Genomic DNA, 18,734 nt, shown 5'->3' on the forward strand with positions numbered 1-18,734 from the left:
CTTTGCAGGCCGCACACTGCTCCCGAGTCATCACCCGTTCCCACGCCACTGCCAGTTCAAGGCTGCCCATGGCAGAGTTTTAAACATATCCAGCTGTGCCTGCGGTGGTCAGCGTTTCAACTGACAGTGCCGAAGGGAAAAAAAAAAAAAGGCAACAAACAATCAACCCCCAGGAAGCTAATGTGCCAATTCTTTGCTGGCTCTCAAAGGGAAAACTGGCAGTTTAAGTTGTGGCCAGCCGAGCACCAGCCTTTTCCTGCCACCCTCCGCGGTGCAGAGCCACTTCCTTCCCCGCACAACCTGCACAAAGGCACCTCCACCTCTTAAAGGCGCACCCGGCCCTCTCGCATTGAAGCGGACGGCAGGTTCCAGCGAGAAACAAATACAAACAATAAAAACAAGAGGACTTGAAAAATACACTCTTTCAGCAAAATTCTTTTCAGTGAAAAAATGGCCCCAGCTTCCCTTGCCATGCTTACAGTCACTTAACTGTGCTTCCCAAATACCTTAGCAGAGAGTTGGCAACATGACAGATCGGAGCAGCAAACTATCACAGATATCAAAGAGCAGCTCTTCTCTGAAAAATGATTCCACAAAAAAGCATTGTCAGATTTCATGTACTTTTTTTTTCCCCCTAGGGAATCCACTGCAAACAGGTAAGAGTAATGTGTGCTCTCACTTAACTTCTACTCCTGTGTAGGATCTCAAGGTCAGCCTGTCAGACAGGGTTATTGCTTTCTTTCCACAGCCATCAGACCAAGCAGAACTGCAAACTAAACCCTCCACACTTTGTGCAATCTTAGAGCTGCTCAAGTGTGGCTAAAGGAACATTTCATAACAACACAGCTGCTACAGGTGGTCCAGGGTCCAAAGTCTGTACAGCCTGGGCAAGCCTTCAGCTAGGTTCTCATAGATGGACCCACGGGGCTGCTGTAACAAACTTTTACACAAAATATAGTTTCCCTTGCAGTTGGTCAAATTTCAGATTCAGTCACATGGAAGAAAAGTACAGAACCTCATACAATTTTTTCACTGCCTTTCCAAGTAGACAGATGATTAAGGAGGTGTAAATTATACAGCTAGACTGGCAGAACAGATACAGGAAGCACAAGTTTTAGGGGACTGTCAAAGCGTTCAGACTTGGTAGATGCGAATGAAATTGATAATTTCTCTAAAGTTGCATGAATTCTTCATCAAATTAATATTTCTGTACTTGTTTCAGGTTTTACTGCATTTACAGAGTTTTCACAATTCATAAGCTATCATGGTGTTTTTTCATATTTTGACAAAGCACGTGAAGCAGCAACAAGAAAGCATCAGGTGGTAGTGAGGTCCCAGATACTGAGACTGGCTCCTTTTTCATACAAGCCTCGATTAAGTTATTTTCTGAGAGTGAAAAGTAATTTTATTTTTTCTGTAGAGAAAATACATTTCCCAATATCCTATGTTTTTTTTCTCTACCTACTGTCATAAGTAGTATCTCTCTGCAATTAAATGGCTCTTTCTAGTGTAACAGCATAAGTTTCTCTTTTAAAGCTGCCCGTCTTTCAGAGGAAGTGGTTTAGAGTAGACAAATCACTTATCTAAAAATTATGTACTTACTTCTCCTTTGACAAATCTTCAGCAGGTTTCTAATCCCACCCTGCCACTTGAAATATCACTTTCTGTGATGACATTTGAGTCACAGTTGTCAGAAGCATCAGGCTCTGTAGTCAAATGGATTAAATCACACTTCATAGCATGCAGTATTTTGAAGAAGGAGTGGTTTATCATTTGTAGAAATTAATCATAACAGTTTTTTCTCTAGGGCAAATTCCCAACATTTTTAAAGATTACTATGTTTAAGCCCCTCTGACAGCAGTATGTCAAATTACATCGCAAGGAAGGTTATTTCAGGCAATAACTATTAACACAACTCACTGAAGACACATACTACTGGGAGAAGCAGGTCTGTACTGGGAAGCACCTTTTTTATGCAGGGGTGGAGAGCAGTCTCGTTGGCTGTGCTTTGTGTGGCTCTGTTGAGGCCCCAGGGAGCTCAGGGTCTGGGGGTGTGCCTGCTGCCGGCTGCTGTCCCAGCTCAGCCCCACAGGGGAGGGGACACAGGTGTTGGAGCTCTACGGGGGGGAAAAGAGGAGACCCGTACTTGGACCAGCTGTAGCTGATTAAGGAGAAGAGCAGGAAGATTTTCAGAGAAGTCCCTTTTATCTCAAAGTAGGAGGCGATGTTTGTCCGTTTAGCATACGCTGTCAATGCAAAACAATGTTACTGACAAAACTCCCAAATCTCAATCCTGTCAGTCACTGCTTGGCACAGAAGCAAACCATGTCCTTGTGGTACTGCTCTTTGCTTCCCATGCCAAGACACCTCTCTGAAGAGTGTATTTTTAAGAAGTCAGAAGCATGTCCTTAAGTTGTGAAGATGCAACAGACATGCCCATGGAACACCAATTTTTTATGGTGAACAAGGTAATGACGTGAACACGTTCGTATGTTCAGGTGCCTTTGATTGCTCAACACAAACAGCATGATGCTTATCTTCAACTGCTTCAGGTGAGGTAGCCTTTGGGCATAATTCTCACTTCTCTCCTGCCTTGCCTCTTTTTGGTGATACTGCAAAAACTTAATCAAAGAGATCAACACCTGTAACAAAGATGCAGACCACCAACAGCAAAAGAAGGAGAGGCTGCAGAGGAGTGGAGAACAAATCACCCATTTGGATACTTCAGTATCAAGCAGACTGTACAGGAGGGACAGCATCATGTTCTACTGTAACATCATTGTGAGAGGTATGCTGAGAAAAGAGCAGGGAAAGAAAGCATAAATGGGTAAGGAAAATCTCTTCAAGTAGCTGTAATAGCAGTTATTGCCCACTGAGTCATAATATAATCCTTTAGCAATGCAAATTTTCTATGACCAAAGATTTAGAGGTTTATCTCAGGGGCCAATCTTTATTCATACGAGTTTTGCTGCACTGCTGAACACAGCAGGGTAGTTCCTTACAGTATTTGTCTAGAGCAGGTTATTTGCCCAAGAATTAGTTCCCTGGATATGTATATATTTTACTATTGATTCAAGGGATTCAAAAAACTCTTTAGAAGGCTTACAATTACATAGCTGAAATACGCAGAATACATGGATCAGTGGCCTTGTCGATTTTTCTTAATGTTTCACAGTAGGTTGAATCAGTTGAAGCTGTTACAAATCTAAGGGCTGCATCCCAGTAAAAAATCAACCATGTACTTGAAAAAACAAAAATTAAAATCCTTTGCCTCTGTATCAAGTGTCTTTCATGCATAACTCATTTTTACATAATCAAATAAACGCCTTCCAAAAAGACATGTGGAAGGAAAACCCAGTATTTAAAAGCACAGGAAAAAAAGACCCTCTCACATGATTGAGTCCTATCCTGTTCAAGAGATTAGCACACTGCAAAGAGTTCTATGAGCAAGGTACATACCCTTTGGCCAGCTTCTGCATTAGGCTTTATAAAAAAAAGGTAGGGAAATAACAAAAGGTAGTAACACAGCATCTCCTTTTTTGCCTGCTGCCCAGGCAAAAAACCACTCAGAAATACACAGAGAATCCATTAATTATGTTTGTATCTTTGGTTCTCTTCACAGCTATACTTCTATGAAAAACTGTATTAGCAAAAGTAACCAAAGCACGTAGAAATCAAGAACAAAGTACAATAAGGAAAAAAGTCACATCTGTAATGTAGTGTGGCAGTCAGAAGAGAGGCTTTACAGACCTATGGAATCACTGTAGTGATGGGATCAGCTCAGAGCCGTCCCCAGCCCTATTTCACACCCAGCAGAGCCACTGCAGCTGCACCCTCACATCCCAACTTGTTCATCAGGCAATTTTAAAGACTGATACAACTTACCCCACCTGTGATGTTCTGCCCTTATTTTAATGTATCTATTTTGTTAGAAATGCTAATGTATGTTTTAAAATCTGCTTTCTATGACATGGGAGCTTCATTGTTTTTCTAACTTTTGGATGCTTCCAGTGGAATTCCTTGGTAAACTGGAGCATGACACAAATGGCTTTCAGTGCCCTTTTTTTCTTTTTTTTTTTTTTTTTCAGTGGCTAGCCTAGAGCTCAGGATATCTCTAGCAAATCAGAAAGAAATCAAAATTAACTGACGCCCTTTCCATTCAACATCCATTTTTTCAGCATGGTCAAGTGGATTTCTAGATTTTCCAGTAAGTTTGGATAAAATATTTCTATACCACATCTTGCAAACTCTTTGATTGTTCTCATGTAGTTTAGACATTTTTAGCCTTCTAACACTTTGTGGGAATATCTGATTAATTGTTCTTTAGATTTCAAACAAATCTTTCAGCATTCATATGTTCTGCAAAGTACTAAAACTTTGTTATAATAAAGCAAGACTTTCAAATGTAATGAGGACTACTAGCTCTGTTAGAAAATTTTAGTATGCACTTCAAGAAAATATTTTTTCTGCTGCTTTTCAAGATGGTTAATAATATATCCTCCCTAAAAATATTTGGTTTTACTGAGCATATAGCAGAAGCCCCACCTCTGGCAAGCTGTGGGTTAATTGGAGCTAAGTGATGATTTTCTTTTATCTTTTCCTTCTAAGCCTTCATATCTAGTTGACACTTCATATCCCAGCCTCCTCACAGCAGTGTGAGAAGCTGCTGCTCTGCTTTTCTGGCTCCATTGGAGTTGTCTTCCCCTCTGCATGGGGACCCCTCTTGGACCCATCTCACCCAGCTGCCTCTACTCCAAAAATGGGTTTGGGAGGAAATCTAGGCTATTTGCTTATATCCTTTTTATTACTACTTTTTAAAACTAATCCACTAATATATGGAAGGTATCAGTTGTGAGAAGGAATATGTGAGACAAACATCCTGAGTGGGACATAAAGACAGTAAGGAAAGATGTAAAGAGAAGACACGTCCTTCATAACCCTCACAATTTACATTCCATACACAGGAAAATTCATGACAGAATTTTTTCTCTGTGCTATGAGTGAACTGTGAGAGCACTGAAATGAGAAAGTTGAGATGCAGTGGTTTATTTTTATTTATTTATTTTTAAAAACAACACCAAATGTCACTTTCTTCAAATCAATTGTGGAGTGCAGAAAACCACTGAAAGTGCATTCAGATGTTTCATGATGCCATATCAAACATATGAGGAGTTATATAATAATCAAACTGATAAAAGTCCAAAGTTACAAATTAAAAGAAAAGTTACAAATTGGTGGCTATGCATCACTGTCTTGGAAAGCTTCCATTCTGGAATACAAAGACATTCATCATTTGGAGGCCAGCTCATGCTTCTAGCTTTGTATTTAAACAACCCCATGTACCATCATCATACACTTTTTATATCAATGTGCCAGAAAGCCATACAGAGTTATTTTTAGAGGACTGTGAGATGAAGTACAGTTTAGCTTGCTAAGTAGCCTAATAAGGCAAAATGCTCTTGGTGAAGACCAAATGCAGTCACTGCTGCTCCTTTCCTCATACTCTAATCAATTTCTAAGAGTGCTCTTTAATTTTTCCCACTTGCTGAGGATTTCTGTATTAGCAACAGGATAGAACTAGAGGGAGAGAGGCATTCTTTATAGTTTTCTTGATATCTTATCTTCTTTGATAATCAGAGTGATTGAAGAAAAAACTGAATGGTCTGAAAAGAAAGTGGCTTTGCTCAGAGTTAGACCTCTTAGTAGACAATAATTTTAAGAGAAACAACAGCTTAACATCAGTTTTTGCTTTCAGAAACTGGCAAACCCAACTCTCAGTCAACTTCAAATACTTCAAGGCCCCAAAGTTTCCAAGTGGATAAAAAGGACTCTCAGGGAGTATTGGCATGCTTAAACACTAGCAAGAATCTTAAAACTAAAGAAGTTCCCAAATCTACTAGATTACTTATGAACTGAGAAAAATACTCATTTTGTCATGTTAATGCTAGGAGGAGGGTGATAGTTAATGCTAGAGGGGGGTGATTCTGTAACAATTTATGAGAACAGGATTAAACCCAGCAATTAACACAGGTTTCTAACTTTAGTAATTATTCATATACCTGTTCAGCTGATTATAAGTCATAGCTCCAGGCTGTCTGCCTGCACTGCTAGGACACAGACAGCAACCTTTGCTAAATTCACTCCACTGGCTACACTCATGCTGCAGGAGCTGTTTTCAAGGACAGATGTACAATGTTATATGGGTAAAGAGAGGAGCAAATTAAAGATGGGTGTTCTGTCTGGAAAAGGACTGAAGAACTTGTGTCAGCATTTCTCTACATTAATAGGAACATTGGTTTTTAACCCTTCACTACCTAATACTTAGATATAAAAAAAATTTCCTTATTATATAGATAGCATAACTGCATCTTCTTGAAATAAAATAATGAAAATACAATAGTTAAGAACAAAATACAAGGCCACACAAGATAAATAACCATATACCTACATATGGATATAGAGGGATTGCATTAAGAGCATTCAATCCTTCTTAAACTGTGCTTCATTTAAAAGCATCATAGCTTGTAGGTTAAATAAGCTGAGTACAGTAGAACATGAAGTTACCAGAACAAACTATTACCACACAGAAGCATCACTCACTTTGAGATCACTGACACATACCTGGAACATTCCTACCAAATAGCTACACTCACATTTTTGTTTTTCTTTTTACCATCTTCTGCATATTTCACTTTAAAGCAGTCTGTATATTTCTTTAAAGGATGCTGAAAGTCTTCTAGGCCTGAGAAATATTTAGCAGTACAGCCACAGAAGACAGCCCTGCTGCCAGCTACTACCAAGCTACACAGTTCATATTGGCAAGAGGCTATGCCTTATATTGCCCTTATTGGGCTCTCACTGAAATTAAATTTACACTTGAGGGTTTATGTGATACCACTAAAAGAGGACTTCTGGCATGCATATAAACATATCCTATTTTACTAGAGGATTTCCAGCATAGATCTAGCCTACTTTGAGTCTAAGACCAAGTCTACACCTTGGAATATTCAAATTCAAGCTCTTCTAATAACTACATCCATCTGTTAAATCATTTACATTCTGATAGAATATGGAGCAATAGTGCAGCAATGAAAATATACATAATCTGGAAAACATCCAACAGTATTTAACACTGTTTCTTACTTCTCTCCTGCAACATCCCATGGAGAGTTTCATAGAAGCTGTGCTTTTATGATGCACAGGCACCAGAACAGAATCTTGTCCCAAGAGATACTTTGAAATAGCCTGATCAAGTCTAGAATCCGTCCCCTGTGAACAACAGGAACTATCCTCTTTTTAATCAATATGCATCAGAGGAGTCTCTCTGTCCACTGTTATCTTGGTGGGCTGACTGTCCACAGTCAAAAGACTGAGTGTTAAGGATTAAATATTTCACAGAAGAAGCTTTAGAATGGGAAGTTTGATGGCAGCTATTTTTTATGAAGCCTTCAAAGTAAAATTGGGAAAACTTGGAATGTTTCCTTAGGCCATAAATGTGGTTTTACTTATTGTTTCATATTTAAATCCACTGTTAAGTAAACATTAGAGTTAAATATATTCTTTGTAAGCTTAGCCAGACAACTGTATTTTAATCACTTAATTTCTTTTAATTACTTAAAGTACTTTGAGAACACACACTCAAGTATCTCCTCTAACTTCAAAAGCTGAAGTGAAAGTTCAGGTGCAGTGAGACCAACTTAAATGAGAGAGTACAATCTGGAGAAGATAAGAAAATGAAATTTTTGGTACTTCAACTTCAGAAAGCATAATTGGTCTGATTTTCTGAAAGTGCTTAATCTACTGCTGCTACAAGCATCTTTAACAGATTTTCAGTTCAGCACATCCATGAACTGAGAAACCACAGGTCATTACCACAGCTTTTAGCTTTTGGCCAAACAGTCAATGTCAACTCTTCAGACTATTTACTAACTAGTGCACCTTTATAATCAACATTTTCAATTTAAAACTGCTGGCAGGTTATTTAAGAGAGGCTTAACACACTGTAGTGTAACTCTGTAGGCCACTTATCTGGGTCTGGAGGACTTGCTGATAGAAGAATGCTGTGTGGGGTTTAGAATTTAAAGTCCTGTTACATTTTTTTCCTTAAAGGAGATGTAATATACTTTCACATCGCAACAAAGAAAAGCTAGTAGAGTGAAAGCAAACTTTTTACCAAAGTTAAGAGAAATAATGTTACAAACGTTACATTTCTTTTTACTTTAGGCAAGGCATTAGTAAACATATTTACAATAACCAACATTAATAGAAAAAAATTATTCTGTTTTTGCTTAAAGATGATTTCTGTCATGAGGTATTAGAAAGACAAACCTTCATGAGGCAGGGACTTTCCAGAAGGAAAGATGAAACTTCCAAATGCCTCAGATCACATCAAAACCATTTCTAGTTTCTCATGTATAAGAATTCCTCTCCAAATTGCCTTTCTCTTGCTTTGAATCACCTTTACCTCTCTTAAGACATTCTTCTGGGTGAAGGCCTATAATTTTAATATTTATAGCCCTGACAAAATTAGGGTTTATATTCTAGTATTATCTGCACTCTCATATGCTGTATCTTTCTGGGATTTAATGGTAGCTCTTATCTCTGCTGAAGGAGCCAAGTTTAGTGACCTGAGTCTCCTCACTTCAATCAGACCAGAATCATGGGGGACTGCCATAAACTCCTGTATCAAAGTCAGAGAGGGGGAAATGGAAGTCAGCTTTACAAAACCAGAGCAAAGAAGTTAATGAGTAATTCTCAATACCATTCCTCAACAGCTTCCTCATTTAGTAGAGAGAAGTGACTATTTCAGCAAGCTAAGAAGACTTATATGCCTCCTAACTCTCTTGGAAATCTTGTCATGCTCCTGGGACTAAGGGGGAGAAAGACAGAGGCAAAGATAAAAATCAGTTTGTCACTTTTCTTACACTGGTGCAAACAGGCAGATGGGAGAGAGATAACCTAAGTTTCTTAACAACCCTCAGTATGTCACTTCTGTGCTCCTACTCCCATTCCAGATACATCCCACTGACTGCAAACCCTGCTACACTATAAGCAAACTATTTCAAGTCTACAGCACAGTTTTATTTCTCCCCACAAGGAAAACAAACTTTTTATTGGGTTTTCTATGAAAACAAAAAGGTCTCACTTAATTTTTGTTAGCAATACCTCTATAGAGAAGACTTTAGGAAGTAGCATACATGGGTAGAGGTGGTTACTCTTGCTTCAGTTTTTTTACTGGCTTCCAGGGAATGTCATATATGATAACACTTCTCACCCAGTGCATGCCTATTCACCTGTACTCTCTCCATTGGCCTCCAGATGAAAAAAAAAATACACATATATACACATTCTTGGTTTAGTTTTTTTCTGTTGCAGTTTCAAGTTGCATTACTGAATACTTTTTCCAAAATAAAGCAACAGAGCAATTAGGAAAAAAAAAAAACATGTATCTTTAAATTTTCAGTTATGTAAAAGCAAAAGCAGAAGACCCATGCAAGCAGTTTCTGTACTATGGGAATAAACATGCAAATTTTGTCAATTTATGATGAGAAATGAAGAAAACCAAACCACTGATCAAATCATGTTTTAAGTATCACCAGTGCTGCAGGGAGAGATGAACTAAACTGAACATGTATGGCTCCTATGTCAGTAATTTTCTAATGACTAATCACTGGAATTACACTACTGCCCAGAGACACAAGGAAGATTAGAATACCATAACAAAAATGATCAGTACTATTTAATAACTTTTAGCTTTAAAAGTACACTAAATTCTTAAGACTTTGACACTGCCTTATACAACAGCAAAAATAATTTGAGGGCATAAAAAAAGGTCTAAATCCTTACAGAATGCCACAGGAAAGCAAGTAACAACCTTCCAAACCTACCAAAATGTATAACACAATTTACATTATTCTGATAAAATATTTATATTGCTTTCAGACAAAGTATTGACTGAGAGATCTTATTTAATCAAAAACATGAAAACATTCTCTAAATAATTACATCAGATTAAAGAGCTGATATTTAAGCAACAATGCTCTTTCAGGGTACTCATCCTGCAGACAGAGGAATGCAAAGGTAAGGAAAAAATCTGTAGGAGAAAACACTTCTGTAGTGTGCAGAACGCTACTGAAGATGGGCGTGTCAATCAGCTGCAATGCTAGCTAGCAAGTAAGCTCAAACATGGATTGTAAACCTGAAGGAAAATCCATACATTATTTTAATTACCAGAGCAGCAAGTGGTGCCCTTGGGAGGAGCAACCAAGACAGAGGGAGCAGCCACCCCTGTTACCTTCTGGGAGGCAGCAGCAAGGAGAAGGAACAGCTTCCAAGACTGAGGTGTGCTTTGGGGAGGCAGCCACACTGGGGGTTCCTCCAAATTAGACCAAATTCTCCCAAGCAACGTGGCACACTTTGCTTTCTGCATTTTTAAATGAAAAAAAGGACAGAGACATAGAAAAGAAGGTATTTTTTCCCAGCATCTTATAAAATAAAAGCAGTACCCAGCGCCAAATACAATTTGTTTTATTTACAAAGACAGTAAACAGAGAGGTGGAAAAGGAAAGAAGTCACTGTGTCGCCACTTGAGCATGCTTGGGAGGAATTCAGCACATTAATGTAATCAATAATAGCAGTGCTTAACAGCAAATCCACTGCTCACCTGCTATCCTTACTTCAGGGAACAGACAGGGACAGGGCTGCTGGTACATCTATAGGATATAGCAACAGGGGGTGAGGAGGTCACCGTGCTCTGGGGGCACTGAGCCAGGTACTGATACAGAGCACTCAGTCCCCTGTGGCAAAACTGGCTCCCTTCTGTCACTGACTGCACTGCCCTGAACAATCTCATAAAAACATGATCCTCAAACTGAGATGCTTAGTTAAATTGGGTTTCTGACTGCTCTCAGACAAGATCTCACAGTAGCAAATTGTAATTAGTCTAAAAGCTCTTTGAGTTAACACTGTCCATTTCCACAGGAGGTTACTCACCTTTAATGGCCCCATCTCAAATCCAGGAGCAAGCATCATGACCATAAACCGTAAATTCTTTATCTTCTCTCTCAAAAAAGGCACCAGCAGAAAAACAGTGGTGTGACAAAGAAAGTGGGGATACTCAAGATAGCAGTTCCCAGTCCTCTGACAGGGTTAACTCAGTTCCCACCTCTTCTGTTCCAACCCTTACCTTCCTTTGCTCTCTTTCCTGTCTATCTCAGTAAAAGTTATTCATAGCAAGGACCTTCAAAATGTGTGCAGAGTTTCTCAGCACAAATGGCACTGATCTCACATGGGACCTATGAGAGTACCAGTGAGTAACATCAACACTACAACCCACCAGTGCTGCATCAGGGCACCAGAAAAACCACAGATTACATCCTTTAAAAGTTCTGCACTTTCTTCTTTGGTGACTGCAGCAGATGATGTCACCTCCTTAGGACAGGGAATACAGCTGGTAGTCAATGTAACAAATGTTTAGGTCACTCATAAATAGTAAGGCAAGAACTAAGTTTTTCAGTAACTTTTTTAAGAAAGTAACATTATATGTTTAAGAAGGCTTTAAGTGAGATACTTCTTTCTTTTAAAAGGACATCTTACAATCAAGAATGTGACTATAACAACTGAGTTTCAAACTCTGTTCACTTGGCTAAGTGGCCTTTTGCTATGGTTTGGGTTGTAATAAGGCCTGGGTTATCTCGTTGCCATCAGGAGCTGTTCAGCTGCACACACACAATGAGCACACCAGTCACAGCTCAGCTCTCATGCCTACATGGCCAAATTTGGCATCTTGAACTCAGAGATTCATGCTTAGGGATTTCTCTTGCACAAATGTTACGTTTATTGAAAACATTTCACTTTACAGTTGTCATTTAATGCTTAGTCAGTAGGCTGTGTCCCTGAACATTAACCCAGATTCCATGTATGGGATATTTAATTCTGCTTTCCCCCACTGCAACCCCTCCAAAAAAACTCTTTAAAAACATCTACTTCACAGCACTGACACAGCAAAGCATTTCATTCTTTCACCACCTGCTTGCATGCCTGTAGACTAACATGTAACAAAAGGAGTAATAACCTATAGAATGATACTTTCTAACAGCATAGTATCTCAAAAACATGCACATAAACTCTTGCATGTATTTAAAATTAATTTTCCATATAAGTGTTAATTTAGCCATAAATTGGTGAATTTCTATCAGCAAAGTTTTTTTGTTTGTTTTTTTTTTTTTTTTTGCCACTGCTTCCTTTTTATGGTTTCTTCCCCACAGCACAAACCCATTGTTTTTTTCTGACATTTTCAGAAATTAATTTCTTTTAATCTTCTGTTACCTTTACCTAATGCCATCAATATGCAATATTCTACCTCTGAAAACCAAATTTAAAAAAAAAAATATTATTTTCTCCATTCCTCTTCCAGTTACAGTACTTTTATTACCATTTATTCACAATCTCTTTTCTCTTGAATACATCTACCCTGAGGCCACTCCAAGAAAAGACTACTAGGCATTGATCAAAGAATGGCACTGGCTACATTAATCCTCATTTGGTACAACAGACATACTGCACCAAATTTTAAAAATAAGATAAGATATTAATTTAAAAAATAAAATAAAATAGGAGTTTTTATAATATGAAAATAGACAGTTTTTAAATATTCCCTCTAATTAAATAGTGAAGTCACCGTATCAGCTCACATCACTACTTTTGATCTAAAAAGACCCTAAGTGGACAGCAAATAACCCTTAGGTGGTAGAGCAAGTGACAATCTTGAACAAGATACAACCAAAATACTTATACGGAAGCAGGACATTTTTTAATGTGTACTTCAAGCTAGCACCCAGTCCACCTCATGCAGTTCAATAAACAGCAATTTCTCACTGTCTGTGCATTAAAAACTCAGGCAAGGGAAAATATTTCCATCATATCTACTAACAAAAACTGTTGCTGAGTACACTGGGCTTTCAGACATATGTGGTCTTACACTTTGTCACTTTGGAGCAGATGTCTAATTGGGAGGAAGTGATTTTAAACATCTGGAGACAACATTTGAGAAGGTGGATGAAGACCACACAGAACCTTGAGGAAATTAAAAGTCTATGCAATTACGTCACTTCCTAGTCAACTATTTAGGAGAATTAAAAAAATAAACAAGACCAGAAGTTTCAATAGAAATCCTTCAAAATCCTTCCTCTCCTCTCACCTACTTTCTAGTGCCTTAGAAAATAATTGGTAACTGAGGAGATATAAAATCCATTAAGCAAGGTTTGACCAATAAGAGATACTGCATTCCTTGAAGGAAAAAAAAAACCAGGAAAAACCCTACCAATTTAATACCAAGCCTTTAAACCTTAGAGAAACTTAAGCAAAATAGAGTAAATATTTCAAATGTAAAACATTACTCAGTTCTAGTGGGCCTCAGGTGTACTGCAACAACCCAGATTTATCAACTGCACCTGCAGCATATAGATCAGCAAAAGTTCCACCAAGAAGAGCTGGGGACAAACTCCCCAGAACCCAAGTGTCAAATGTGCAATGGCATTGCTGGTGATGGCCCCCAGACCTGAGCTGCCTCCTGATTTCTAGCTACATCTTCCAGAAGTCAGGTTAGGTTCTTTACTTCACAGAAGAGCCCAGATAGAAAAGAACATCCACCTAAGGTTCTTTTAGGGAGATGTTACAATGGGAAAAAGTGAGGTGGACAAACAGATTGGTTCCCATCACTGTGAGTGGAGGTGACCACGAAATTTAGTTTCAGCAAACATTTAGCAAGACTTCATTTTTCAAAACTGCTTTGCTTAAACACAGCATCATCTACAGAAATCAGATGGTTACTACATCTCTGAAATTCTAATTTAAAACTTCAAACCTTAACAAAATTAAAACCATGTTTAAATAAAAATAAAAATTCAGCCTAGTTTTCCTATCCCCTCTTTCTAGAAGTCACTTACTGTTGTACTGTATACAGGCTGGGATTTGTCACTATCAAATATGTAAAAATAAATGTTACTTTGCTAGGAAGATTACAGATTGAAAACATTAAATTTAATTAGGATCAATTCAACAAAATGGTAATAGTTCAGTTCATGCGGAGTTTATAAAACAAGAAAAATGTCACAAGGTTTCACAAAAATTATATGACCAGTAAGTTTTATCTAAATTGACAAAAATCAGTCTCTAAAAATCTTCTTCAAACAGATTCAGACCTGAGAGCAGAGAACTGCTACATAAAAATCACTCTAAGTAGCATTAGTAAACCAATGGTGTCCAGGAACATTGAAAGACCTTGTCATAATTTTCAGCCCATAAAACTGGAGATTTTCTGCTGGAGTAGCTCCATGGCAGAAGTGGAAGACTTGGAAGAGGCCAGTATGGTGTGTTGTGCCATCACACATTCACTCATAGCTGACATGCTTTGGCTTGACAGTAAAAAAAAAAAAAAAAAAAAAAATCTTTCTTTGAATTAAGCTACAGAATATGGCTTTATGAGAAAAAAAAAAAAAAAAAGCAGCTCAAAAGAGCAAGATGCTGTTTCACAACTTGCACTGGGGGGGATACAACTCTGCTGTTTGCAATTCCCCTGGTCTTAAGCCTTCAGTGGAAGCTATCTGTTCACTTGGAACAGCAGGGAATGCACACCTGACACTGACAGCTTTATGAGGGCTTTCTGCATCACAAGATTGTGTGGAAATTTTTGTGTACAAATCAGTGTATTCAAATCACCAAACTCACACAACCCTAAGTACCAAAACCAAATACCATTTGAAAGTACTGCAGTGTCTTCACTCCAGTAGAACTGGAACATGGTTTTTCTCTCCACAGAATGAGCCCTAACACAAGCAGCAATATTTCCAAGGAAAAAATATTGTTAAAAGCTCCATGAAAAACTTCCCTTTTTGTCCCTCATGAAAATATGTTAGCTCAGCTTTTAGTATGTATTGCTTTATTAAAAAAAATAATTAGTTGCTATTAATTGGCAGTCAAAGATAGAGAAACAAGCATGCCCTCTTGTCTCAGATGAGTTATGATGGTACCCTCAAAGCTGACTCAGGAATTAATGTAGTTGTTTCAAGAAACAAAATAGCAAAAGATTCAGTCTTTGGCAGCTTTTAAACCATCTGTTCCACACTATTTTAATCACTTCTGCTCAGTACAGAGATTACGAGTTTCAGTTCATTTGTGATGGAAAAACAAAGAATGCTGCATTCCTTCAGCATGTGGGGGGAAATCCAGAATCCTCCCAACTACCCTGAAACTGGGGTACATGAAGAAAATAAAAGTTTTACTGGGTTGCATGCTCGAGCATGAAGAAACCACCCTCCCCCTCCATGTGGGATTCCTCCCATGCTTCGAAGCAAACACAAATTGGAATGTGCCACACTGACCTGAAAAAAGGGGGATGTGGGGAAGGAGCTCTTATTAGCCACTTTATTTTGCCAAAACAATTAGTATTATTCTTTCCAATGAAGAAGCCAAAAGTTCTCATTGCTATTTGTTGTGGGAAACTGCTTATTAATGTGAAGAATGTGTTTCCTGCTCAGTAGTTACAGACCTACAATGACCTCCTTGTAACACTGGAAGTTGTGTAGGGTAGAAGCAGTAGGTGGGTTAGAAGGGATGAGCCTATCTTCTTTGCAACACAGCGATTTCTTGTCCCCTCTCCCCATCCCTGAAAGAAGAGCAGTCAGTTCTCCAAGATGACAAGCAACCACAGAAGTCTGGTCCCACAGATCTTCACCTGAAAGTCTCCTCTGTGCAGGTGACTGGTGGATTAACAGAGCACTTGTGTTTTCCTGCCCAAACTATACAAATGACTATTCCCCTATACCAATTGCATCTTCCCCAAAGAACTGTAAAGTGTAATGCTTCCACTGTGTGTCTTAGTCATTTGAAGGGGATCTGATACAGCTCTTTGTGCTGCAGTTGAAATGGTGTGTCAGTTCCTTCTCAGGGCACTGAAGGGGTCCTCCCCAACATTCAAAGCGAATGTGGTCTTCTTGAAAACATCAAAAAGACTTCTTGAGACCTAAAATTATTTCATCTGTGATTTGATTAAGATGTAGGTGGCTGAACAGATTTAGTAAGAGGGAACTTGAACTCTACCTAAACATGCCAGCTTGCCCAAGCTCAATGTCCCGCTGAAAAGGTTTCTCTTAGTATTCTCATGATCAGTAACTCCCATATGTTACCACTGATATGAAATGAGAAACTCAACTAACATGAAAGCCAACATGAATTCACCTAAACAGGATTTGTGCATTTGTTCTGCATGGCCTTGGATGACTGACAGTGTTGGCCAGAGAATACATAAATGCATTATGCAATTTTTTATTTTCCTTACCAGTTTTCTATCAGTCCAGTGTAAATTCACATTTGCTACCTTTTATAGTCATCAAAACTAGCAAGAAACTGAATAGATTCACAAAATGCTTGATTTCTGCATATAGACAAAACATGCTCAAAAATAAAAATAGAATCAACACTTTACCTTGAGTATAAAAAAACCCCATTTATTATGGTTCAGAATACACCCTTATGCTTGTAGTTAAAACTATAATAACTCTTAAGTATGTAAATCAGGGAGATAGAAAGAATCCCCTGGTTTACATAGATTTGTGCAGCCACTTCCCATTGCTGAAGGATTCTCTAGGTGGATTAGTCATCTCTGATCTCAGCAGACTCAGACTAAGCTGTAGGTTTCCACAGGAAACATTTTCTATACTACAGCAAACAAAAACACAGTGAGGTATGCTCCTTCTTTTTCAACCTTGTTGTCCCAGTTAGAGGCCTTTAGCATTTATTCCATCTGGAAATCCAGCTACTAAAACCCTGTAAAAATCGAGACCTGTGTGAATATCATATACCCACAGAGGGTGCCGGTCTGAACCAGAAAGAGATTGTAGTGTTCTATTTTTAGGACAGAAATGTCACAGTCAATAGTGAGGCACATATCCTGCTTCACTCTGCCCTGGAGGCAACAGCTTTAAAGGTCAGACAGCAATGCTTTCTCGAGATGCTCCACTCCAGCTTCTCCAATAAGAATGTGTGATTTCCCTTTTGAATCTGAAAGTAATTTACCCATCGTGGTGAGACTTCAAACTGCTCACACCCTGCACACACGTGCACTTTGGACAGTAGTTTCCCCTTATGATAGGAGTCTTTCTCAGAGTCCATAGGATGCTTCCTGCTCTCTGCAATGCAAGTATGAAAGACAAAATTGAACTGTCCCCTAACTGCCACCCAGAAACAGAAAGACAGAAGGAAAAGAATGAAGCATGGCAAATGCTCCTCAAAGAACTCTTCCCTGTGGCTGGCATATGAGTGCTTTCTCTCTTCAACTGATTGTTTAAAAGCAATCTCAAATACTGATATTTGAGACACTTCTAAACAAAGATTTCAAAGCCCTCATGTTTCAAGAGACCACAGGGCTGGCTGTAACAGCCTCCTGCTACATCCCTCTGAAGCACCTGGGGAAAACTGGAATGGGAATCCAGATAGAAGGCTGTGAAGAAGAGAGAAAACAAGTCTTTATTGAAGACCCAGCTGTGACTCAAGACCTTCAGTAACATGATCCAATCATAATTAAATCTGCCCACTTAGGTGATTTTATTACATGTTCTACTGTAACATGTTATGCATTTATACAACTTCTATGTATAAAATGACCCTGTCCCCACTTTGATCATTGTTATGAACAGACATTGTTTGACACTTACATCATGCTTGTATGCAAAATATGGAGATATGGAGAAAAAACCTAAGAAAATCTGTGAAGAAATATGCTGGTTTAAATTAATTAAATCATCATCTTAGAGAGACATTGGATGCAATAACAGAATAATGTACACAAAAAGATAGACCAGCATAGAGGCTTGGGCTTTCCTTCTACTTTGCTGGCAGAGAGTATGTCCAGCAGAAAGACAATTTATACTACATTAGTGAGAAAGCAGCTTCCTTCCTCTAACTCCACTCACACATCATCAGCAGCTGCTCCAGCTCTTTAGAGTTTGTACTCTTGGCCAGTGGCACGATGATGAGCTGCTGGGCCAGAGAAAAGGATTGTGTGGGAGACCCAACAGAGGAAAGCTGATGTTGTGTCACTGACAGTAGCCCAGTTCTCTCATCCACAGCTGCTCCTTCTCTCCTGACTTCACCTCACCTAGCAAGGGGAAGCAAGTAAAACTGAAGCTCTGACTTGACTCGAGACACCTGTGGGCTCACTGCTCTAGACTGCGAGCACAGCTGCCAATTGGCATGACATGAACTACACCATACAGACAAATGTTGACCACAAAGTCACTCATTCTCCACCAGAGCTGCCTGCAGAGTTAATGTTACACTTTTCCAAATGCAATAGCTTTCAGTCACTACAGGCCAAATTGATGCAGGTGTCACTAGGAAGGAAAGTGATTTTTAATTATTCTTTTTAAACCACAAAGATATGAATACGTAAATGAATACATGTAATTTTCTGGTATCTAAATGAAGATCGAATTTAAGCTTTAGACTTATGCACCAGGTAAAAGGGATTAGCAGGCAACGTACACATTAACAAAATCTTGAATACTATTTAAGACACAAGTCTAGATATATTTGGCTCTCCTAGCTGATTTTCTCTTTAGAACTTATTCTTGTTGATGACTCAATTAACTTCTTTTGCAGACCCTAAGTCTCCATGGTGTGAGCTTTACCAAATAGAAGAAACCTGATCTTTTGCAGGGCACTTCCTTGATTAATCC

At 38.7% G+C, this 18,734-nt stretch overlaps 1 protein-coding gene across 25 annotated transcripts in view; it reads right to left on the reverse strand.

Moving 5' to 3' along the window:
• Positions 1-18,734, reverse strand: part of ZMIZ1 (zinc finger MIZ-type containing 1) — a 335,481-nt gene that overhangs the window by 93,352 nt on the left and 223,395 nt on the right. The window contains exon 1 of one of the 25 annotated variants that reach the window (XM_085583394.1): positions 1-18,734. This exon is cut by the window's right edge and continues 15,194 nt beyond it. The exons of the other annotated variants lie outside the window; for them this stretch is intronic. Within the exon in view, the coding sequence (XP_085439520.1) occupies positions 1-70 (70 nt within the window). The 5' untranslated portion in view covers positions 71-18,734. 25 annotated transcript variants of the gene reach the window in all.

Source organism: Lonchura striata, chromosome 6 (assembly GCF_050655825.1).
Source record: "Lonchura striata isolate lonStrDom1 chromosome 6, ASM5065582v1, whole genome shotgun sequence".
Taxonomy (NCBI): domain Eukaryota; kingdom Metazoa; phylum Chordata; class Aves; order Passeriformes; family Estrildidae; genus Lonchura; species Lonchura striata.